General features: G+C 39.3%; 2 protein-coding genes across 3 annotated transcripts in view; both read left to right on the top strand.

The window, feature by feature from the left end:
• Positions 1 to 1,421: 1,421 nt before the first annotated feature.
• On the top strand, positions 1,422 to 13,856 carry LOC142373986 (glucagon receptor-like). Its single transcript, XM_075457473.1, has 14 exons — positions 1,422 to 1,559; positions 5,293 to 5,388; positions 5,522 to 5,624; positions 6,199 to 6,309; positions 7,477 to 7,598; positions 8,134 to 8,240; positions 9,361 to 9,517; positions 9,652 to 9,811; positions 10,171 to 10,231; positions 10,322 to 10,391; positions 10,528 to 10,619; positions 10,758 to 10,896; positions 12,371 to 12,412; positions 12,706 to 13,856. The coding sequence occupies exons 2-14, from the start codon at positions 5,329 to 5,331 to the stop codon at positions 12,775 to 12,777; spliced, it is 1,296 nt and encodes a 431-aa protein (XP_075313588.1). The 5' UTR covers positions 1,422 to 1,559; positions 5,293 to 5,328; the 3' UTR covers positions 12,778 to 13,856.
• Positions 13,857 to 14,412: 556 nt separating this feature from the next.
• wdr90 (WD repeat domain 90) overlaps positions 14,413 to 23,922 on the top strand; it is a 30,185-nt gene continuing 20,675 nt past the window's right edge. The window contains exons 1-21 of one of the 2 annotated variants that reach the window (XM_075457466.1): positions 14,413 to 14,518; positions 14,695 to 14,786; positions 14,990 to 15,166; positions 15,576 to 15,714; positions 15,828 to 15,998; positions 16,408 to 16,534; positions 16,895 to 16,962; positions 17,586 to 17,698; positions 17,869 to 18,099; positions 18,239 to 18,301; positions 18,385 to 18,453; positions 18,587 to 18,697; positions 18,846 to 18,991; positions 19,124 to 19,181; positions 19,411 to 19,529; positions 20,338 to 20,499; positions 20,839 to 20,969; positions 21,498 to 21,614; positions 22,202 to 22,437; positions 23,226 to 23,362; positions 23,463 to 23,593. In XM_075457466.1, the coding sequence (XP_075313581.1) occupies positions 14,506 to 14,518; positions 14,695 to 14,786; positions 14,990 to 15,166; positions 15,576 to 15,714; positions 15,828 to 15,998; positions 16,408 to 16,534; positions 16,895 to 16,962; positions 17,586 to 17,698; positions 17,869 to 18,099; positions 18,239 to 18,301; positions 18,385 to 18,453; positions 18,587 to 18,697; positions 18,846 to 18,991; positions 19,124 to 19,181; positions 19,411 to 19,529; positions 20,338 to 20,499; positions 20,839 to 20,969; positions 21,498 to 21,614; positions 22,202 to 22,437; positions 23,226 to 23,362; positions 23,463 to 23,593 (2,611 nt within the window). In that variant the 5' untranslated portion in view covers positions 14,413 to 14,505. The remainder of the gene's footprint in view (positions 14,519 to 14,694; positions 14,787 to 14,989; positions 15,167 to 15,575; positions 15,715 to 15,827; positions 15,999 to 16,407; positions 16,535 to 16,894; positions 16,963 to 17,585; positions 17,699 to 17,868; positions 18,100 to 18,238; positions 18,302 to 18,384; positions 18,454 to 18,586; positions 18,698 to 18,845; positions 18,992 to 19,123; positions 19,182 to 19,410; positions 19,530 to 20,337; positions 20,500 to 20,838; positions 20,970 to 21,497; positions 21,615 to 22,201; positions 22,438 to 23,225; positions 23,363 to 23,462; positions 23,594 to 23,922) is intronic. The other variant, XM_075457467.1, reaches the window with a different exon arrangement.

The raw sequence follows: 23,922 nt of genomic DNA on the forward strand, positions 1-23,922 counted from the left end.
CTGGCTGTGGTGTTGTTTTGAGATCTGAACCTTAGATCGAGGCTGGCCGGCTCCTGCATGCACACCTGTGCCTCATTCACTCATCAGGAGTCCTTCGTAAGAACCAGCAAGTAGCAGCCAATCTTCCCCACATGGTCGTTGTTCTCCACGTGGGAATCAGGGCTCTCTCGTGGCTACCCTGCTTTCTGTGTTCATTGATTAGACTTACCTGCATCTCCTTTGTTCCTCAGCTTCCCCGTGGAACCTTGTGCTGATTCCTATCAGCGGTTCAGCACAGTCTGTTTCCCTCATATCAATTCCTGTGGATACATCTGGGAGAACTCACCTTCACGACTTATCTGCCTGCTCACCCTGCGACAGCTCAGTGCCTCCTCACTACAGCCAGTGAGTGACTTTTTAGAGTGTCCAATTGTGGATTGATCTCTTTTGCCAGTGCCATGATGGACTTCCACAAACATGTTTTGTAAAGCTGAGACTTTGATAGATCACTCTTCTTTAAATAGAACGGGGTTCCTGCTCATATCCGATTTTCATCCCACTGACTGTAAACATCTGACTCTAACTTCACTCTTGAAATGCCTGCAGATCCCGAAGACTGGCTCACCTGATGCTAAATCCTTTCCCCCAAAATCTGGACAATATTTTGTCTCCTATTTTAGAGAGCTACTAGTTTTTGAGTGAAAATTGGATTTTTTTAAAAACTTTTTTGTAGTAGAAAACTTCAAGGCTTCAGAAACCCATTTGCATCCCCAAACTAGAATAAACCTCATTCTATGATCTATCATATTAGGTCATCTCAGATTAAACAAATAAAGGTTGTAAAAAAAAAAATAGAAGAAAGAAAAGACAGATTATAGTGGATCATTAATTGAATATCATTTCAAATTTGATGAATCTGTTTCTGCTTTAAATATCTGGTCAGACAAATGTCACAGAGTGTTGGGGAAAACAGCTCATGTCTATGTGAAACAGGCTTGTGAAAGTCCATTCATTTATTCTTTCATATCCTCCCTCCTGATCCTGTCAGACAGCTGACGTTTCCTTCATTGTGAAAGAGACACGGGAAACACTTTGATGCAGTAAAGCCACGGATTGGACTGGTTAATTTAGATCTTTATTTCAGATCTAAATGATTTTGCTTTGATTTGATTGAATCCTGCAACAACAAAAAACAAACAAACAAAACAAAACGTCTGAAAGGTGGTTTGATAGTGGCCAAAAACATTATTGTCTTGCAATAACGAATATCGCTTGTGCCCCATGACAAAAGCAGATAGAAACAGACAAAAAGAAAGACAGAAAGAGAGAAAAAATAGACACGATCGATCTCTGTGAAAGGAGAAAAGCGTCACAGGTCTGCGGTTAGTTACAGTGCATGAGGAAAATCCCCCGCTACAGTGGTGGCGTTCTGAGGCGGGCGGGCGGTGGGAGATGACGAGCGGAGAATTGCAGACCCACCAACTTCACTGTGCAGGCTCAGGTGAAGTCCGTGTCTGACTGCAACTGGACTGAAAGGAATTTCTTATCGCATCTTCTCCCCTCCAACCAGCCGATCAGCTGTAAGTGACTAAAAAATGTTGTATGTCCTCTGCAGATGACATGTTTTAACCTAGCAGAGTTACAACCCGTAAGTGAAATAATGCACAAATTGTTATCTATAGACTCTTTGATGACTGGGAGGAAGAAATGCGTTTTTTCTTTTTCTTTTTTTTTTTTTCTTTTCTCAGCTGAAATGGGGTTAAATTTGCAGATCATTTAAACAGAATTCATGTATTTACCCCCCCATGAACGAACCACCTGCAGCTGGTAATCATCTTACAGCTGTTGCTATAGAGTGCTTATCATCTGAAAACTCTCAGTCTTTCAGCTTTGGCTGTCTTCTGACTGAGTTTAGTGAAACCTAGGCTAAAAGGAGGAGATTTCATCCAACAAATATTAGATGTAAAATAGCAAGATATTAAGTAAGCAAACGATGTCTTTAGATGATGATTATTTGATGTTAAAGGCCACTCAGGTGTTGTATTGTAACTCTAGAAGTCACTGCAGGGTTGGGTTGGTCATTCGAAATGTAATCTGCAGCAGAACAAACCAACATGTCAGTTTTTATATTTGGAAATTAAATATGTTGGATCACTGTAATAGTGCAGTCCCATCTTAATCGCTTTACAATACTTCAAACTCAAATAGAGAAATTGTTGCACTCTATACAGAAAAAAATGTGACGTAAATTTTAATCTTGTTTTTACGCTTCTGTGAACATCTCAATTTTATTCTCAATACAAACTAGATGCATTGGTGTTGTTCAGTGTAACATTCAGTCAAATGAACCCCCCTTCATTAACGAAGAGTTTAAAAAAAAAGGAGTGAAAAATAAATTATCACAAAAAAAGCTTGACAGCACAAGTAAAGAAACTTGATATATTCTGTTGACAATATTAGGCTTTTAGGAAAGGTCGAATGCAATTATCCTAACAAAAACATGACGGCACAGCTGTGTGCCAGTTTACAGCAAGTTCTTATGCAATGTGAAATGTAATCAAGTAGCTAAAGTACCTAAAACAAAAAGGTTGCTTTATTTTTCAGATCTTATCTTTGCTGATAAAGTTAATAATTTTTCATATATTCTGATAACAGATTCCTGTCTACATGTAACCATTTACAGCACAGTCTTTCTAGTAAGAAACCCACAGTCATTCCTCATTCTGCCTAATGACAGCGATTGTCAAATATCGAGAGAAATCAAGTCAGCACTTTGGCAGCCTGTTGACACACAGTGGCTGCATTGAGCCTGAGGAGAGTCCCCCACAGATGCAGGGGACATGATGCCCCTGAGCTCAGTTTGCCTGATGTGGTTCCACTGCAGAGCTTTAGGTTAATCTGTGGGGTGTCAGACTGCACCACTGCTCATTATTCAAATGTACTGTGCTGGTGCCATTTTTGTCTGGTTTTCATAGACAAGCTGCATGGTTAAAGATTGTTTTGAAATGCCAGAAATGACATTACAGTTTGAAAAAGAAATAAATACATCTCATTCAGAAAATTATTAAAAAAGTATCAATTTAGATTTTTTTTTTTTTTTTTTTTAAACTAGTTCCAAATCATTTTAGATTTTAATATGAGCGCATTTCTTGGCCACTGTGACATGCTGTAAGTAACAACCCTCTATCAGTGATATAAAAAGATAGACAAAAAAAAAATTTGCGCACAAAAAAAACTTGATGCCATATTTATGGACATCCTGCTAAAATTGGCCTTTCATGATGACATCAGACACATTTGCCATACTGACAGTCATTACCATGACAACATCACAAAAAGAAAAACAACTACAAAAAGAAATGCTTTTATCCAAGTATGGGTAATTTACACGGGTTCACCCAGGTTTCTGTCAGTTGTGAAATAAATAATAACATAAGCCTGCAGCCCATTATTAATGTGATAGTAATGTCTTCCCCTACCATAAAAGCAATTAGCTATCAGCTACATGTAGTCTTTTAATAACACACTAATAATCTCTGACATATTATGAGTTAACACAGAGTTATGAGACCTTCCATTGCAACAAACAGCTGCAAGCGGCCACATGACATAACAACGACAATAAAAAATAATTAATCATGCTTCTGTGTTGACTCCTCTATATCTCAGTGCCCATCTTTTGCCTAACGACGGGCTTCAGAATGTCACATTGCTCAGAGCCTAATGGGATGACACATTTACCCCCTTAACATCCATTTTTGTAACACCATCACTAAGGTTTTACCTTAGTGATGGTGTTACAAATGGTGTTACAAATGGTGTTGTACCTTTGGAAAAAAAAAAAAACTCCTCATCGAAATTATGTATCAAAACACAACAATACATGGCAAATTGAAGTACTCTTGTTTTATTTCCAGCTATACAACACCTCACAAAAGAAAAAGAGGTACCATGGGGGGAACCTATAAAAAGGCACTAAAATCAGGGCCTTGTTAGATTCACTAAAACAGCTGGGAACTTGTTCTTCGACCCACCTGTTCCTAGTCCATGTGAAATCGTGGACCACGTGAAATCGTACCCTCCCTCTGAGGGTAAAATCTACCTGAAAATATTTTATCTTCAATCACTAAAGTCGGGTGAAAATCAAATAGTAGAAAAAATAGAAAAAAATCAATAGTAGAAGTCCTCCACTCATGGTAAACCATAGATATAAGAACCTTTTCCTTTGGCATTACTGCATCAAAAGAAAAAAGCATCAGAAATTCTTAGCATTGATGGAAAAGGGTTTAGGAAAGGATTTACTTTTGGTATATGTTGTGTAGGAATCTGATTGCATGTGATTGGTTGTGCAGAAAAATAGGTTTTAGAGTGCCAGTGGTTGTAGATTTATATCAACACCCCCATTCTATACAGTTGTGTGCAGGTCTGAATATGTGGGCTGTTATTGCATCACAGACAAAGTGACTAAATCAGACATACTGAAAACGCAGGCGACCTGCAACTCCTTTTTAAAATTCCACTTTAATCAGAGAAAACAATCCATCCATTTTCTATTCCCGCTTAATCCAACTGTAGGGTCGCGGGGGGCTGAAGCCTATCCCAGCCGTCATTGGGCGAGAGGCAGGGTACACCCTTGGACAGGTTGCCAGTCCATCACAGGGCCACACAGAGAGAAATTACCACACACTCACCACAGTTTTTTAAATCCTGAGCAAAAGTTTAAAAGGAAAGACTAAAAAGACAAACACCCTACCAGGGACTAACCACAGAACCAAAGACTGTTCAAAAAGTCATAACAAGGAGGGAAAGAGGTAATAAAATCAGACAAAAGTCTGAAAATCAGTATGTAATTAAAGTTACCAAAAAATAAATGGACAGACAATAAATTGCATTGTTTTTCATATGTGTAGGGGCCTAGTGGAGGTTTTTAGTTGGCTCATTCAACATGACAGACTGCAGCAGAACAGGACACAGTTCTATTAAATTGCCTTTCTTTATTATAGACTGGCAGAAAGTCTATCAAGAGTACCCAGGCTCCGCCCTCGCAGTGACGCAACACCTTCGGCTCTGCTGCAATCTCGAAGAGATTTGAAAGTCGATGTTAATCAGGCTATATCAAGAGGGCCCAACAGTTGAAGCTTTTAGCTCACATTATTATATTTTCTAAATTTTTGATGCACAGACAATGCAGATTATCTAATGGCTGAAAAAACCCTCCCTGTGTCTTTAAAAGGACCATTATAGCTACTTACTGAACTCAGCACTAACTGTTTGTCAATGGTTGCTATTTTTTGTCCTTCTTCCTCTTCTCAGTTTTTTTTTTTCATAAAGAAGACCACCTCTGCGGTCATGTACCAGACACTCAACAGAACAGCTTTGATTTGCCTGCTGTTTCTCAAGCTTCCAAAGGTTGGTTCACATGAAATACAAGACTCAGCAAATTAACCACTGCAGATTTTTTTAACCTCCAAAAATACTGAGTTATGTGCTTTATGATATTATGGATCTATAGTTCCTGCTATGTTTACACCTATATTTACAGTTTGAGATGGTCTGCGGGAAAGTATTCGAGGAGACTTATCGGAAATGGGTCCAGTACAAAGAGGACTGTATCAAGATGATAGAAAATGAAACGCTGCCTCAAGGTACCAAAGCACTTAATTCATTTGTAGTTGAGTTATCTTGAATAAGGAAATATGCAGCTGGGGAAGAAAAGTAGGGAATCAACTGAAGTAATTTCACAATTGCATTAAAAAATTAGCATATGTGACTTCTTGTTGAGGCACAGATGTCCCATTTGAAGTCTTCCAAGCAATAAAAAATAGAATCTTTTCATGATCATAATTTATTTTTAAGCTTTTTCTTTTCCGTGAAAAGCGTCTAAAAATAGCTTAAATATAATTGTACCTTCACTTCACTTTGTATTAGTCGATCTATGCAAATGTAAGTAACCAATTGCAAAATGCTAGAGTTGAGTGAACCAGTGCAGCTAGTCCAGCTCTGACAATTTGGCAAGCTGACAGGATGAATTCTGAGGTTAGTTATGTTTAAGCTCTGGCTGTTGATTGATGCACTGTAGGCTAAGGCTTGGTGTTGACTGTGTGTATCTGCCATAATCTATTAATCTATCTTACCCCTTTAGAATAAAATCACTTGGGCATGTTATCAAAGTTAAAAACGTGATTCTCGCTCTAAAGAATCATTTATTTGCCATTCCAGGAGGCTTGTTCTGCAACAGGACATTTGACAGATATGCCTGCTGGCCAGATGCTCCTGCCGGCATTATGGTGAACATCTCATGTCCATTCTACTTGCCATGGTATGACAAAGGTAACAGAAACAACCAACTGATATATATATGTATCTCTGTTTGTTTTTCTATGTGAAAAAGAAAGCACCGTCTCTTTGAGTGCTCCTTACCAGATCTTAAAATTAGGTATTGCTACTTCAGATGAACAACACGAAACATTACACCATGTTATTATCTATCTAGCAAAGACTAAGCCAACATGCTGAAGAAGAGTGCTCCTACAGAAATTTAGTTTTGCGGGCAAAATGCACTTGATTAACTGATCGCCAGCTGGTGCGACCCCCCCCCCCCCCCCTTTAAACGCAGATGTTTTGGCAGTTTGCTGGTCTGGAGTGTTCAGGTGTGTGTTAAACCAATACAAAGGAGAAAAGACATCAGGAATCGTAAAGAAGAAGTTGTTGCTGTCTGTCAACTTGGGATGAGGTTACAAGAGCACTTCCACAACCTCTTAAACAATGTCCTTTATACCTAATGCACAGCACCAGGATTATGGTAGGACCTTGAGAGAGCTGTGCATAAACAAATGGCAACAAACTTCAATGAACTGAAGCAACATGGTAAAGAAGAGTGTGCCAAAATTCCTTTCTGATGATATGAGTGGCTTATACCACCACACAGAAAAGGATTACTTTAAGCTATTGCTGCTAAAGTTGGTTCTATAAGCTACTGAATGGTGGAGTTTACTTGGTTTTTCTGGAAGGTCCTCTGATTTTTAGCTTAGACTTAAGAAATAAATCACAGGTTGTATGCCATCTGTTGTAGCTCACCTGGAGTCGTATTTGACCTAATTTTGAGACCTGTTTGACGTTTTTTCACGTCCTGATGCATAACACCTTAAAACTGATAACACCTAAGACTAAAAAGTCATACAAAGAGATGGAAAAACAGCTGTCCTAAAATGTGATAACACCTTTCTTGTGACTTTAACTTCTAGCAAACAAATCAAGGTATCTTCAAAATATCCGCTAATTACTTTTTTTTTTACATGTTTATTTAGCATGCGTGAATATCTTTTATTTGTGCCGGAACTTGCACGTATTGTTGTGTTAATTATTTTGTTTTCCTCTGTGCTTGAGAGATGACCTAATCAGGCTACTATCTACCAGCCCCCTGCATGCTTCAACAAGGTGTGATGCTATTTGGGAGTAGGCAGTTATTGACTACAGGACTGACTGCTTCTCTTCCAGTGTCCAAAGGTGTTGTGCGTAGGCAATGTGGGTCTGACGGACTCTGGGAGAGAGACGACAGCGGGGTGGTATGGAGGGACAAGAGCCAGTGTGAAGAGGAAAAAGAAGTGGCTTCTCGGGAGGTATAACGACAATAAGAACCTGTATTACCTGAATTCTGTACAATATATGAATAAATATTGTCTTATTATCTGTTTGTACATATGTGCTTTTTTTTCTCTTGTTTTGAGTTAAAAAGATATCAGGAAAAAAAAACATGAACTGAATTACCACAGGACTGTGGCCACCAGCAGAAAAAAAGTCTAAAAGAGCGAAAAAACATTTAAATGGCTCATGGACCCTCGAAGAAATATCTTTGCAATCTGGAAAGAAAAAAAGAAGGACACTTCTTGTCTTGCACTGACTGATATATGGCTGTTTTGAAATAGTCAGGTTAAAGATTTCGTGCCTTTAGAAATTGCTCTATGCACGACAGAGTTCTATTATACTGCATTGCCAAGTAGCATCAAGTTGTTTTGTTGGCATATAACTACGGGGAACTCCGACAGATGGTAGGCTTTTTGTCAACAACACTGTTCACTCAACAAATTTACTGTCAATGTAATTTTGTAAATTATGGAGAGCGGACTCACAAAAAGTGTGAATTTGTCTTTGCAGCTGTGGTACAAACAGTTGATGTTGAGCTTCAGGATGTTGTACACTGTTGGCTATTCCTTGTCCTTGTCCACACTCACAATGGCTCTCATCATTCTTCTGAGCTTTAGGTAAGCTGTTTTCTGTACGTAAAAGCCTTTTGTTTTGTGAATGTGTCAAAACCACAGCACCATTGTTCTTTGGTCGTTTGTTTTTTCATGAAAAAAAGGCAAAAAAAAAAGTACAAAAGACAGGTAAAGGTGAATATTAACACTGTGCCAGTGCTGTGTGGTGTCTACTTGGAGATGTATGTTTACTCCATTCAGATAAGTAATAATAATAACAATGATAAAGAGGCAAGAGAAGAAGAAAAAGAAAAATATCCTGTATAATAAAAATGACAATATTAGTTTAGTTATAATATCAAATGAATTAACAAACAATTAAATAAATAGATAAGAAGAAGAAGAAGTAGAAAAATAACCAATAGATGTATCCATAATAAATGTTGCGGGGTACTATTTTCATAAATTAATAAAAAAGAAGTATATCAAATATGAAAAAAAAAACACTTAGTTTACTTACGTACTTACTTAAATTGTTAATGCTAATGATGATAATGACAATGATGATAAGAGTGAAATCAATTTGATGACAATGATGATAAGAGTGAAATCAATTTGATGACAATGATAAGAATTCAAGGTTTATTTGGGGGAATGTAGAAATGTACGAGGCTTCACAAAGTTCTGTTTATCTTAGATTGAGGTATATCAGAAGGTTAAAGACGGATATGTTATTTATGTTGAAAGGATTTGTTTTTTTCTATTGTAATATATTCTATGATCCGATTATTCCAATGATTGCTGTGAATGAATATTTTTGGATATCCAGTGTCCTCTGGGAGGTTTTTTCGCTTCATCTGTGTTGCCGAGGCCGAGCACAGAGAGTGATGGTGACGGAGGGATTTTACAGCTCAGAATGTTTGAGAGAATGTTTGGTAACTGAGAAAGTTCAAAAGGCAAATTCATGTGGCGTAGAAATACGTGTGACCTAAGGTTCATTGTGAACAGGAGCAAAGGAACAAAGAAAAGTGTTGAAAAAAATATTTAAGAAGAAAATCAAGAACAAAATAGCTGCAATCTCTGCGGTTTTGCAGGCCAGTTACAAGAAACGCAACAAAATACCTACCGGTACTTTTTTTTTCTTTTATCTAGACACACCTAATTTTCCTTTTGTGACTCATGACAGGAAACTGCATTGCACCAGAAACTACATCCACGCCAACCTCTTCTTGTCTTTCATCCTGCGAGCCGTGGCTGTGATTGTGAAGGACACAATGATAGATCGCCACTGGGGCAGAGAAATCATGAAACAGGCCGATGTGAGCGAGATGCTCAGTCATCAGGTAGGTCTTGAAATACACTAACGACGGTTTACTGTTATCATCTGGTGTAAATGACCACAAAAATCTTTCAGTTCCGTTCCTGTGACTTTTCTGTGTTTTTCATGCTATGATTGTTTCTAAATTCTTTCCTCCAGGCTGCTATTGGATGCAGGATAGCACAGGTCGTGATGCAGTATAGTGTCTTGGCCAATCATTGTTGGTTCTTTGGAGAGGCAATTTATTTGTACTCAGTACTTATTTCCTCTGTGTTCATTGACAACAACAAGCACTTGCCTTACCTCTGCCTTTGCTGGGGTAAGTACTATATTGTTACATCTTTGTACCTAAAAGAACATGCCACAAAGGAGCTTTTATTGAGCTTTTTACGCTGAATTCAAGAAGATGTTGTCATTGATAAAATCCATATCGGCTTTACATCAAAGAGCAGTTCATCTTAGATGTACAAAATTAGCAGAGTGCATTACGAGAAACCTCACACAGCCTCCATGACTCTCCACTGTTATGTTTGATGAATGGACATTGAAGCAGACTCACGTCAGCTGAGTATTCATTTAATGGATGCCATGGAGGCATTGATGTTGTTTATTTCTTAAATTTGTTTTGAAAGCAACTGAAGTACTTACCAGGATTTTCTTTTAATGCTTTTGCTTCAGGTGCTCCCCTCCTGTTTGTGGTTCCCTGGGTAGTGGTGAAGATATTGAAAGAAAACAAGGAGTAAGCAAGCGTATGTGCACGGTGCCGCCATGAGTAGACTGTGCAACAGATTCAAACAAGAAAAAGTGATATGTGCCTTTTTTTTCTCAGGTGCTGGGCTCTCAATGAGAACATGAACTACTGGTGGATCATTCGTTTCCCAGTCCTTTTTTCTTCACTTGTAAAGATCAATTTTGCAGACAGTCTACCAAGTGTTCGATCACATGTTGACTCCAATGCGTACTGGAATATGTATCATAATATGTATATTTTTGTGCTGGCTAAAACAACTCATGTTGTCATTTGCCGATCAACAGATCAACTTTTTGATTTTCATGAAGATCCTTGGAGTCATATTCTCCAAACTGAGAGCCAACAATCAAAGTCGATACCCAGATTACAAACTTCGGCAAGTGGTTTGAGCATCATTTCAGTGACTAAATATGTTTGAAACTCTTTCTTAAGAAGGCCTTTATTAAATTAATGCTTACATAAAGTCACATGTATGACACTGAGACACATTCCTATTCTGTTTTTGTCCTTTTAGGCTTGCCAAGGCCACCCTTACCCTTATTCCTCTGTTTGGAATTCATGAGGTGATTTTCATCTTTGCCACAGATGAGCAGACAACAGGCGTTCTTCGTTATGTTAAAGTGTTCTTTACCCTCTTTATTAGCTCATTTCAGGTGGGTTAAGAGTTAAGTGTGACTGCTTTTAATTAGTGATAACAAGAAAAAACATTCTCAATGTAAAATTGTGGATACATAACGATAGTCGAAATGCAAAATCTCCTATCTGCAAGATTTTCTGATTGGTGGATTTCACTTTGAATGATGAGAACAAGGGAGCTTGGTCATATTCAGTCTGTATTGTTAACACATAATATAGTAATGTAGTCCAAAAACAGTGAATTATATATTAGGTATCCTCTACTCTTGCATTCTGCAAGAAAACAACACGTTCTTTGAGTTTTCTCAAAAAAGTCATTTTTTCAGATGCATTTTGACCATCGATAATACCATCAAAATAATCAGAGTCTGGAGACAACTCTGTGTGCAAGGGGCATGGCTAGAAATCAGTATTGGATTAACGGGACTCGGGTGGTTCTCCTTTAAAAAACAGCACTAAAAAGATATTTGCCTGTAAACACAGTTCACCGTGCCATCCACAAACGCACATTAAAGTTATCATCCAAAGAAACAGCCACATGTGAACACGATTAACCAATGCTGTCGACTTCTCCGGGCCAAAGCTCAATTAGAATTGATTGAGGCAAAGTGGAAAACTGTTCTGTGGTCAGGCAAATCAAAATTTAAAATCTTTTTTGGAAATCATGGACACCATATCCATTTCACTAAAGACAAAAGGGATGATTTTGCTTGTTTCAAACCTCAGTTAAAAACTCTGTGTCTGGGATGATATTGGGGTATATTAGTGCCTATGGAAGTGGCAGCTCGCACATTTAGAAAGGCACCACCAATGCTGAAAGATATATCAAGGTGTTAGAGCAACATGTGCTCCCATCCAGTGACTTCATTATCAAGGAAGGCCTTGTATAATTTCAGCAAGACGATGCTAAATCGCATACTGCATCTATTAAAACAGTATGGCCTAATACTAGAAGAGTATAGGGTGCTAGACTGGTCTGCCTGCAGTCCAGTTTGCCTAAATCAAAACATTTGGTGCATCATGACACGCAAAGTACAACAAAAAAGATCCAGAACTCTTGAGCAGTAACATTCAAACAAGAATGGGTCAGCATTCTTCTCGCAAAGGTCCAGCATTGGTCTCCACAACTCCTTGAAATTTATGGTCTGTTGTTAAAAGAAGAGTAGATGCTACACACTGGTTAACATGGTTCCCCATCCCAACTTTTTTGAGATGTGTCGCTGCCATCAAATTCAACGTGAGCTAATATTTTTCATGAAATGGTAAAATGTTTCACTTTCAACATTTGATATGTTCTATTATGAGTAAAATGTTGATTTGGGGGTTTGCAAATGATTGCTTTCTGTTTTTATTCATATTTGGCACAGCATTCCAACTTTTGGGGATTTCGATTTTTGGGTGGGGGTTTTGGGGTTGCACATGTATACATACGGTCTTGTACAGCAAATTCTTCTTTTACTAAACTAAATAGGACTTTTGGTCTCTTTGCAGGGCTTACTCGTGGCTGTACTCTACTGCTATGCCAATAAAGAGGTTGAAATTCTCATTATTTATTAAAAAATGTTTTCTAATCTTGAGTTTGACTTATATAATTGTCAAGAATGCTTACAGGACTGACTATATTAAACTAAAGAGACCCATGAATGGTTGTCAGGTGGGACTAATATTAAAAGAACTGAGATTAAAAGTCATATAGTATGCTTTTGATTTGGTATTGTTGTCCAGGGGTCTAATATGCCAAAAATATATTTTCGGTATTTTGTGCTTGTTTGACTTTCCATATAAACTCAATCAACTTAAATAATTCATCTCCACTCTGGTTTCAGGTGCAGACAGAACTGAAAAGGAAGTTGCGCAGCTGGAGGACAGAGACAGAGGTTAAATGCTGTAGACAGTGACTAGCTGTGCTTGAATCTCGAGCAGACACTTTCTCCATTGCCACTGTCCCGGGCCGCAACAGATCCTCTGTCTCAGCAGCCAGGGTAGTGCCAGACGGTTCACCTACTCCTGACAGCTCACAGATTTTCAGACGTCCTGTTCAACCAACTTCCCCACAAGCAGATGCTTCTCTGTTGCACTCTCCATTAGCGGGGAATAGGGATAATATCCTGCAGCACAGGGACCAAGATGACACTGGACAATCATCTATGGCAATGCAGATGTCTTTCCTCATTCATCTGAAAGAACCGGTGGAACTGCTCCCACATGTTGCAAATGCAGACTCAGACTGAAGGGAGCAATGCATTCATTGTAGGCCTACATTTCTTTGTTTTTGCTGGTTCTTTGTGCTTTGAGAACATATTCAAGGTAAACACAAGAAACTTGTGCTTAAGAAAAAATGGACCAGACTCGGTGAATAATTCCCTATACTCCCTATATAGATCAGTGAGCAGTGCTGACCAACATGTCATTGGGGAAATCAGGTGGGAACCTCCTTTCATCAGTGTTTTGTCTAGTTGGGCCCACGACACCCCCAGGAGGCTAGACAGTGATCACTGGCGTCCCAGAGTCACTCCCCTAATGCCAGCCATCACTGCTCGTCACACCACAACAACCATCTTTTTTTCTTTTTTTTTCCACAACCACAAGCTACCCCAGCCCCTCTCCAACTGCACACCAGTCATAGCGTGGTGGGGATACAAACCCTGGTTCGGGTAGGGGAAAATGAAAGTGCCAGAGGTGGAGGCATGACAAGACACAGTAGCAGATTCAGCAGACAAACTCACCTAAATATACAAGATATTCTGTGTTATGTGCATTGTAAAATGTTGTGGAATTTAAAGGTTTGTTTTAATATATTGATGTCTGAAACATACATGTCTATGGTCCATATACAATCTAGTAAGGTGTATTTATATTTAACCAGGCTTTCATTGTTTGCTCTTGGCTATATTTTTGACGTTTGAGCAATTAGCTACTTTTCAGTATAATTTGCACATTGTTATTTTTTGTGGATTTTATCTGCTTCTACTTTTGATTTAGGATACTGCTTCAGAGTCTTTTAGGATTGTCATTTATTTTTTGCTGGTAATGGCATGTTCTTTCTTAAAATACACATTTTTCGATATTGAAGTTGGTGGTTGTTTTTTTTATTTATTTGTTGTCTTGTTTACCACACCATATAACCCCATTGTCACTATGGTGATGAAAATGCCACAGTCTGTAACTTTACTCATTTCCAAAAAGTTAAGCCATCATTAACTGGACAGGGGCATTTTTGGGGGCCTATCCGTTTTCAGTAGGGTCCAGTGCCCCTCTTGCCACGGATCTACCTATGAGAGCTGGAAATGTTGATTTAAGAGTAGTGAATGAGCGCCAAGCTAAAGGGCAAAGTTTTTGTCCAGCAATCAAGTCATAGATTATTTTGAAAATTTAAAAGTTATACCTCCCAAATATGTGAAACATGTATTAATTTATTCATCTATTTATTGTCAAAATCCGTTTCCCCACTTATGGCTTTTGGGTCTATAAACTTCATTACCCAGCAGCACCATGACTGTTCATACGTCATGGCGTCGCTGGCAATAGCGGAGGCTGAAGCGGGAAGAACTTAACTGTCCTCTTTGCTAGCTAACTACAGACAAGAATCAACAGGTGGATTTCTTTTATTTTTGCAATAGCTGCCAATGGCCTCCAAAGGTAACGTGAACTTTTTTTAAATTTTGAATTAACGTGGCTTGTTATGGAAATATTGGATACAGTAACAGGAACTATGAGAGTGCAAACATGCCGTGAAACAGTGTGAGCAGCTGTTATTTCGCTGGTTAATATGAAGTCTAAGCTAACTGTTCCCAAACGCTGTTTTGGTTTTGCAGATTGGCAGCATCCTTACGTCAACATATTCAAACATGTCAGAGTTGAGGACTGGAAGAGGTCGGCCAAGGAGGGAGATGTGTCAACGTATACGGTAACTTCTTCCACGTTAAATGTTTGACATTTAAAGGTCCGTGCATAAGCTGAACTTGTAATAATACTAGACGCTTGTGAGATTCTTTACACCTGGTAAGCCTTTACCTGTCTGAAGAAAGATTGTTGTTGAGATAAATTTTATCAACTGTAATTATTTACAACAAGCTCACCTGACTTTTTGTCTGACAACACATCCCTTAGGACAAGACACTGAAGTGCTCGGTGTTCCGGATAAAGGGTCCCGTTCCTGCCAACAGCTACATCCTTATTCCCAAAAACACAAACCAGTCTCTGGGGCTTACTGGCCGCTTCCTCTACCTTCTCTTCAGGCCCACTCCTGGCAAATACTTTGTGGTCCATCTTGACGTTGCTGTGAAGGTATCAGACCTGATGATCCTGGGTATTTAAAAGTGTGGTGAAATGAAGACTATAGCTATATTTTTGAAAGCGAAATTACACTTTATTTAGCAAGTCCTTTGACAGTTTTCAGAAGATTAATCTATTGCTCTCCCTTTTTAGCTTTTAATCACTGATTATACCAAAGAATGTCTTACTAATGTGTTTTTACAGTCTCACTGCTCAGGTTTTTCTAACATGGGTAATTGCAGCTGAATTTGCTTAGGCTCAAACTGGGCTATTGTGATTTTACGTTATTTAAGTGTATTTGTTATAAGACAGTAGCTTTATTTGTATTCATTTTTTTAAAACATAACTGAGATGACTGACAGAGAGAGTGGAGGAAAAAAAGAAAGTTCTGCCCCATTGTTTTTTGTGCTCTGATATGCAGGAAGGCCAGGTGGTCCGCATCTCCTTTTCCAACATGTTCAAAGAGTTCAAGTCCACAGCTACGTGGCTTCAGTTTCCTTTCTTGTGTGGAGCTGCAAAGGACTCGGTTTATGAAAGTACCTCCAAATCTGCAAAGCATGGTAAAACACTGTTCATGCAGACACATGCTTGTATTTGAATCACTGCTTACATGATTTCTTCTTTTTTTTTCTTGTTTCTATGTGGTGGCAATGTGTCTGTTTACGTGTTCCAGGTTTGGTGGGGCCAGCTCCGACTTCAGTGCGTTGGACCTGTCTGATGCTGGATCTGCACTACACCCTTTCTGTCTACCTCAACCGCCACTATAGTCACTTGAAGAACGTCAAACTATGTGCCAACATGGCCGTGAAAAACATTTTTACCAGCGACCTGCTGCTAGATCCTGGTCAGTGTCGTTTTCTGTCAAAGCCTATTGCTATCTTTGCTTCTGTATGATGCCGCTATGTTACAGGGTATCTGCAAAATGTATTTCTAGATGCGAGATGCATGGGCTGTTTCCGTCTAGTTTGAGTTATTGTTAGTTGGATGATAAGCAAATTGTAAAAATGTTCTAAAGACCAAATGTAGGAAAGAGAAACACAAAGATGTTGATCTAATAGAAAAATGCTTTGTTGTTGAAGCTTGAATGAGCTCTCCCTGTGTCAAAGCCCTATTCAAACCACCAAGTTCTAATTGCAGACGTTGGCCTTGAATGAAAATATGTTCAATAGACAGAAAGGAAATTCTTAAGTGCATGTTCATTCTGTGTCTCATGTATCTGAACAGACTGCTCTTTTCTCTTTCTCCTTCAACAGGAGTTTCTCTCAGTGTAGCAAAGCAAATGGGCCTTACCTCTTCCCAGGGAAAAGGTCCCATTCCCAGAGAGATGTCGTTCCCTGTGCCGAAGGGAGGCTCCTGGCATGACCTCTATGATCACATCAAGTAAAGTTACCGGGATTGTTTTTTTTGTTTTTTTTTAAATGTACAGGGAGGTGGTTAAAGGCAAAACCCATCTGGGAACCATTTGAATTTGTATTGAAGTGATCAAGATGAGCCTCGTATCTAAGCTGACTTTTTTTTATCAGTGTTGTCCCCTGAGATGGAAGATTAGTTTACATATAACTGTACCAGAGCATTTCAAGGGTGGATTTTCCTTTTGGCCTACAGAGAAAACCCATTTCAGCGATCTGTTTAGAACACCAGGAAATAACATTTGAACTACAGTTTGAAATATTAGTTTGAATTTTTAAAAAGTGGCGTTCATTTTATTGCTTCTAAGCCTCCCCCTTTTTGGCCCAACAGGTTTCCCTCAGAGGGCACAAAGTTACCCTATGACTCCTTTCAAAAAGACAGCATGCATTCACAAGCTGGTAAGTTATGAAAAGTACGCTGCACCCCTTTCACATTCATGTTCTCGTTCAAGTTTTTTACCGCCTTTATGCGCAAGAATCCTTAGATTTAAGTTTAAAAAACAAACACAAAAACAGCTTTTAAGAGAAATTGGTACTAATAGTAACAAATGACACTTCAGTAAATCTTCAGCTCTGATATTATATTTTAAAGGCTTTTAATTATGCATCTGTGCTGTGAACATGAGGCGTTTTAGATAAATCAGCAGGACAAATCTAGCATTGTCCAAATTATGCCAGCTTTTGCTGATATTTGATTTTATTTGTTAACCTGTATTTTTTACGAGTTTTTTTTATTTTTATTTTTTTTAAATGAATGAGAACAGATTCTAAGACAAACAAGAATATGAGGAAAAAAGCAAAAACATTCAACATCCTAAAAGCACCTTGTCCAGAACTTTGACCTCCACCTATGCAGTGGTCTGCAGTGGTCCATTATTATGATATTAAGACAAACTTTGATGTGCCTGTCTTGTTAATGGGAGACTCCCTTTATGATGGAAACACACATATTTGGGCACAACAAAAGCACGAAAGCATTCCAAAAACAAATTGGATGACTGACTTGCTCTTCTTTTTCTCAGGAAGTACTTCAAGCCGAAGAAGCCCAGTAAGAGAAGAGACTTGCTGTGTTAACCTCAGCAAATCAGTTCAAGACCGTGTTTCCCTCATCCAGCAGCTCACCATCCCAAAATTAGTAAGATTATTTACATTCAGTCCATCATCTAAAGCTTTTATATTTTCTGCATGAATTGCTCTGTGATGTTGTGGTCAAGGCATTCTACTGTAAATATAGTTTTAAGGAGCAACTTTTCAGCATAAGCAGCTTTTTCTTTTAATTTTCTCTCTTTCTCTTTTTCCTCTCAGCTCCCAAGGAGTCACACCCCAGTGGTATCCAGTATACCTGACTTGGGTGTCGTCTCTACTCACCAGGAGGACTTGTTTTCTCGTAATGATTGTCAACTACGGGAGTCGGCATGCCTCAGTTCACAGCAGCTCACTTCCAGGCCACCCTGTGACACTGATGACGGTGGAGTCCATGTGTATGTGAATCCTGAAGATGAGCTCAGCACACACGGAGAGGAAAGTGAAGAAGAGGTGATGCTTCGTGATTTATACCGACTACTGAAACCCGCTTCCTCTCTCTTTTTGTATTGTGTAGTCTTTTCTGTCGTTGTCCTTGACTGCATTGTACTTTATTGATGCTTAAAAAAAAGCTAAAAATGCTATGTTGCAGTTGGTGTGCTCTCCTGTTTCACATGCTGTTTCTCTGCCATCGTCGAAAGAAGGCAAACATGAGGTAAGGCATGAAAGGTTTACTGAAAACTGCTTCCAAGGCATACTTAAGAGCTCATTGTAAAACCTGTCTCCTATTCTCTTTAGAAGCTGCTCCCAGATCCGATCCTCAGGCTCAGTCGAATCATCGGATTTGGAGGAGCCACTACTAGATATGTATGCTCATTTTGACTTAAACCCTTATCATACTGTCCTTGCATGTTGTTCAAGTTTTAATTTCTTGAACAAAAAACACAATAAAACCAGGCCATTTTGAAGTTTTAACGGCTGTGCCTTTTTGTGTTTCCAGGCCCTGTGGACCAAATCAGGTGATGCAGTGGTGTATCCATGTCATGCAATTATCGTCTCCATGGAAATATCCTCAAACCAGCAGAGATTTTTCATCGGCCACACTGATAAGGTAAAAGGGGCAGGTGAACGGAACGTACCATGTGTGGGATGGAACAGCTGACAGCTGTAATGATTCACTTAATGTGCAGTTACATTTAGTACATGGAGTTAACTTGGTTGAAATGGAATTCTTTCAACATCTTGTGCTCTCTCTGTAGGTTTCCGCACTGGCTTTTAATGGCAACACAACACTGCTGGCTTCAGCACAAACTGGCAAAAATAGTGCAATTCGAGTATGGAACTACAGCAAAGGAAACTGTCTGGCCATGTTCAGAATTCATGCACACTCCTTATCCTGTCTTAGGTAACCAACAAAACCCACTCATTCACTCATGCATGCAGTTATTTTACATTCACATTAAAGTCTTGGCTTAGAATAAACACCGCTTGCTCACACCAACTTAATCTTTTTCATCAAACTATTTCCTATATGAAGTTTCTCATATGGCGGTGGTGTTCTCTGCGGAGTGGGTAAGGATATCCACAATAAAACGGTAGGCTCTACTAATTCATTTAACGGCATGAAAATTCTATGCTTTAGTTTCTAATTTGCTTATGAAGAGAATTGGAGTAAGCGACGCTCAGGATTTGTAGAGCAATTGTCAGATCGTTATGCAATCACCCATATTAGCTCATCAACATCATTTTAATGACATGCTCGGGTGTGACATGCCCCCTTAATCAGAAAAAGTTTCTGGCTAATTGTTTGTCATTTTTCCACAGATGGTGGTGGTGTGGAACACTCGCAACGTTGTCAAAGGTGGAGAGGTGGCCATCTTAGCCAAAGCACACACAGATGTTGACATTAACACCATGAAGGTCGCCTTCTTTGATGATACAAGGTATCCTGCCTACTCCCTACCTGAATTTGTCATACATTTTGCTAGCAGACAGTGCCAGCATGCAAGCACACTTTATTTGGGAACATCTTTATGCATCTGTAATCCCATTTGATCCGGGCTAATATGTCAGTGGTAAATGTCCGAGACTTTATCTCTGCATCTAACAATCTCATAAATTCTTTTTAATGAATTTGTCAGCCAGTACTTTCCACTTTCTATTGTCCATTGAATATTTTCACATCAACTACCAATCTAGTAAAAGACCATCATCCCGAGCTCTTAATGTCTTCATTGGATGGGGATGTGGTTGAAAGATGACTCTTACGAGCTGGTTCTAACAACTATAAGAACTGGTTATGAATAGCAACATAGAGCTGTGACAATTATTCTGCTACCTGTAGGGTAAAGAATGTCATTATTCATGAGCTGCTTACTTCTAAATGCCATGTTGGCACATTATGATTCATAAGTAGTTCCCTTGGTAGTTTATAGTCACAGCAAAGAAGGTGTGTAGTTTGCTGACAGATTCCCTTAAGGAGCAATTGAAGAATGTAGATTTGTCATGATTGAATGAGGTGTTCTGCATCGAGAAATCTGTTAATTAGACGTGTACCTGGAGATGTTTTGGCCTATTTGCCCACCTACTCTTTCAGGTGTTTTACTGGGAAATTATTACAGTAACAGTTTACCGATATGTCTGGGATGCAGTTGGGAATGATATAGCATCACCAGGAAAGAGGCCTTATACAAGATCATCAGTTAGTCAGAAGTCAGAGAATAGATTAATCTGTGGCTTTGCTGGTTTCAGGATGGTGTCATGTGGTCGTGACAATATTCGACTTTGGCGAGTGCGGAATGGGGCGCTGAGGTCCTGTCCAATCAACCTCGGTGAATACCACTCACTGGACTTCACTGATGTGGCCTTTGAGGAGGGAAACTTCTCCGACCAGAATATTGACGATCGAACTCTGTGAGCGAACGCTTCTTTTCACTAGAGGAAGTATAAATCTTATGGAAAATGACTGGAAATGTTATGATTTAAGGCAGGGGTGTCAAACTGATCAATGAAAGGGCCGTGTGGGTGCAGGTTTTTGTTCCAACCCTGCAACAGCACAGCTGACTTGCTTCCTTCAATCAACTGAACTGGTAAGACCTTCAGTGCAGACAGTTCAGTTGATTGAATGAAACAAGTCAACTGTGCTATTGCAGGGTTGGAACAAAAACCTGCACCCACACGGCACTTTCATGGATCAGTTTGACACCCCTGAATTAAGGGGTTATTGTTTTCCCACTGACTGTCCTCCCATAGATTTGCCAGCAGTCGGAGTGGCCATATTTTTGAGATTGACTATAGCAGAGTTGCTATTAAGAACGTGAGGAAGCTGACGCCTGCACAGCAGCAGCATGCGGACCGAAGTGAGAAATGGACTTTTAACACAGGTTACGCTAACAGTTGTTTCACTGATTTACATTAATTTCACTTACCCTTTTTATAGTTCGTATTCGTTGAAAGGTAACTTGATACTGTCCTGTTGCATGAGCCACGTTCAGCCTAACTTTACCTGTGAGACAGATGCACTCACAATTCGACCCTTGAATGTTTTGGTATACACCATTTCTTGGTCAAATCAATGACTGCAAGGTGCCCACGTCCTGTAGCTGCAAAGCAAGCTCAGACCATCACCCCTCTATCACCATATCAGTCAATATGAGATGTTTGCGCTGATATGCTCTGTTTGGTTTTCTACAAACGTGGTGCTTTGCATTATGACCAAACACCTCTGCTCTGGTCTAATATGTCATGTGTTTATGTTCATCTAAAGTTGTAGTTCCTTCATTTTAAGTCCTGATAAAGGACAAGATGGATTTTTATTATGTTCCAATATAAGGTCATGGGGTGTAATTTCTTTTTCTCATGACTGTATATTCCCACAACATTTGTAATGTAGGTATGCATCTCTTTCCCAGGTCCAGGAATTGCCATCAACAGCATCAGTGTGTCTTCGTCATTCTGTGCCACGGGCTCTGAGGATGGTTTCCTGCGTCTCTGGCCTCTTGACTTTTCTACGGTGTTCCTTGAGGCTGGTAAGCACAGCGAGAGGTGGAATAACATTTACCCACCGCAGAGGACCAGCAGTCAATAGTTCCCCGCTCTGCAGGCAGTGCTTTAGTCTTCAGGTCATTCATGCTCAGATTCTCCTTTTCTTCTATGATGTGGGGTGTTTGGCCTCTTTAAAACTGAGCAGGAACCTGTCAAAGAACTATTTGTTTTTAGTTTCTCCTTTGCACCTTTGCAAAAGCATCCAGCCAAGATAGCCATTTAAAATGATCTGGTTCTTTTGTCAGTTGATTCCAAGCAGTGGGAGTGGCTTACTTAGACAAGATTTTTTTTTCCCAATTTACTGTGGGCTTTTGGAATAGATGGATCATTTCCTACAATATCTTGTACTTTGTGAACAGATGTATCCCGATAATATACTCTTGAATAGGACTAAGCCAATGGTTCGGTCAAATAACTTCCACTAATAAAACAGACATGACATGTGTATATTCCTTGGCTTTGGCTGTCATCACTGTGTACTGACATATGCATCCATGAAAATAAGATGTACTGTATATGTGCAGTCCAGAAATCCTCACACAAACATAACAGGCATGCATTTGTTTTCCAGAGCATGAGGGACCTGTGAGCATGGCGTTGATCTCATTTGACAGCCTTCAGGTCCTGGCAGCCACCTCTACCGGCAACCTGGGTTTTCTTGATGTGAGCAGCCGCGGTTACAACACACTGATGAGGTCCCATACAGACACCGTGCTTGGCTTCAGTGTGGACGGCATTCGTCGGCATCTCACAACAGCCTCTTCTGACGGCACAGTGCGCATTTGGAATATGGATTCCTTGCATCAGGTCAATTAAGATCATATTTAAGTTTTTGGTTTTCTTTTTATCTGAAATTTTCTTTCAATTAGTTGAACAAGACAATAGATTCAGGTCTTGTGTAAAGTTGGCCTTTCTTTGAAGCAAGGCCAAGCACAGCTTTTTTTTTTTCTCTTAGGAAGGGGTTGTTAAGATTGTCTGCATATGTTGGCAGTAGTGATTATAAAACTCCCTGTTTGTTTTGTAAGGGTCTGATTAGAATTGATTGTGCGCACACATGCACACTTTTTTTTTTTTTTTATTATCAAAGTATCCACTAGAGACTGTTGCTGATTGGCGAATTAAATGTGTGTGATCACAGCAAATTGGTGCTTGCTCAGATGTTGCACACATCCTCTGACAACATTTATTTTAAAAAAAAACAAAAAAACTAGCATACTGTATGTGCAAGGCATAACATCTGTATGACTGTTGCCTTATGTAACTTGCCACCTATAGCACCACAGCATCATCCTCCTTAAATTTTGCAGCCATGTGAAGATTATTGTATTATTATTTAAACTTTTTTACCTAATTTAATCCTTCTTTGCGAAGAAATTCTCTGTCATGGCGGCATCTTCCAAGTAGCTTAGATTATGTATATTTTTGTTTGCAGAGAAATTAGTCACGATGGAAGAGAGAGAAACTGATGCGACTATATTTACGATGAATGAGTAACAGATAGAAATGCAGTGTGACTTAAACTAATGAAGCTGACACTGTCACCGTTGCCTTTTGCTTACGGTTGGCTTATCTACTGTCTTTTCTCCTGTGTTTAGTTGTATGATTTTGTGTCTGAGGACAGCCCATGCTCTGTGGCTTTCCATCCACACGAGCAGACCTTCTCTTGTGGCTTCAGCTCTGGAGTTGTCAGAGTCTTCGATATATCCAGTGCCAAGCTGCTGGCCGAACATAAGTACGTCTTAACTTAATGAAGGCATCGTCTGTTGCAGCAGAAGAATGCATCTGGACAACTGACCCGGCTTTTGCCTCGTTTTCTTGTTTCTTGAACTTAGGCAGCACAGAGGTGAGGTGGTTGGTCTTGCCTTCTCATCAGATGGAGAGTTCATGTACAGTGCTGATTCACAGGGTTCCCTGGCACTTTATAACGCCTCAGAGGAAGATCACCATGTAATCAGAGTTGCATGTAGGTATACCAACACAATTTCTGTACAGCAAATGCTATGTCACACTCAATGCTTTTTACCTTCAGCTAAAGGTTTTGATATTCCCGATTTTGTGATATATTTTAGGCTGTTTAGCGCACACAGCAGATTTAAGATTTACTCAAAATGAGCTTTTGTTCCTTGATGTTGTAAAAGTATGAAATTTGAAAACTGCTTTGGATCACTTTTATATTGTAGAAACTAGACTTTCTCTTCACTTTCGCCTACTTTATTGAGTAAAACATACCTCTTTAAACATGCCTTTGATAATGTTCAAGTTCAGTTTCATCCATATAACTTGTTTCCACAT

The sequence above is a fragment of the Odontesthes bonariensis genome, chromosome 23, assembly GCF_027942865.1.
Source record: "Odontesthes bonariensis isolate fOdoBon6 chromosome 23, fOdoBon6.hap1, whole genome shotgun sequence".
Lineage (NCBI taxonomy): Eukaryota > Metazoa > Chordata > Actinopteri > Atheriniformes > Atherinopsidae > Odontesthes > Odontesthes bonariensis.

Bases quoted from the DNA above. Each gene is read 5' to 3' on its own strand.
- LOC142373986 (XM_075457473.1), top strand. From the start codon at position 5,329: ATGTACCAGACACTCAACAGAACAGCTTTGATTTGCCTGCTGTTTCTC. The intron at 10,392-10,527 runs GTAAAGATCAAT...GCCGATCAACAG, and splicing joins CAGTCCTTTTTTCTTCACTT to ATCAACTTTTTGATTTTCAT. The intron at 12,413-12,705 runs GTTGAAATTCTC...CTCTGGTTTCAG, and splicing joins ACTGCTATGCCAATAAAGAG to GTGCAGACAGAACTGAAAAG.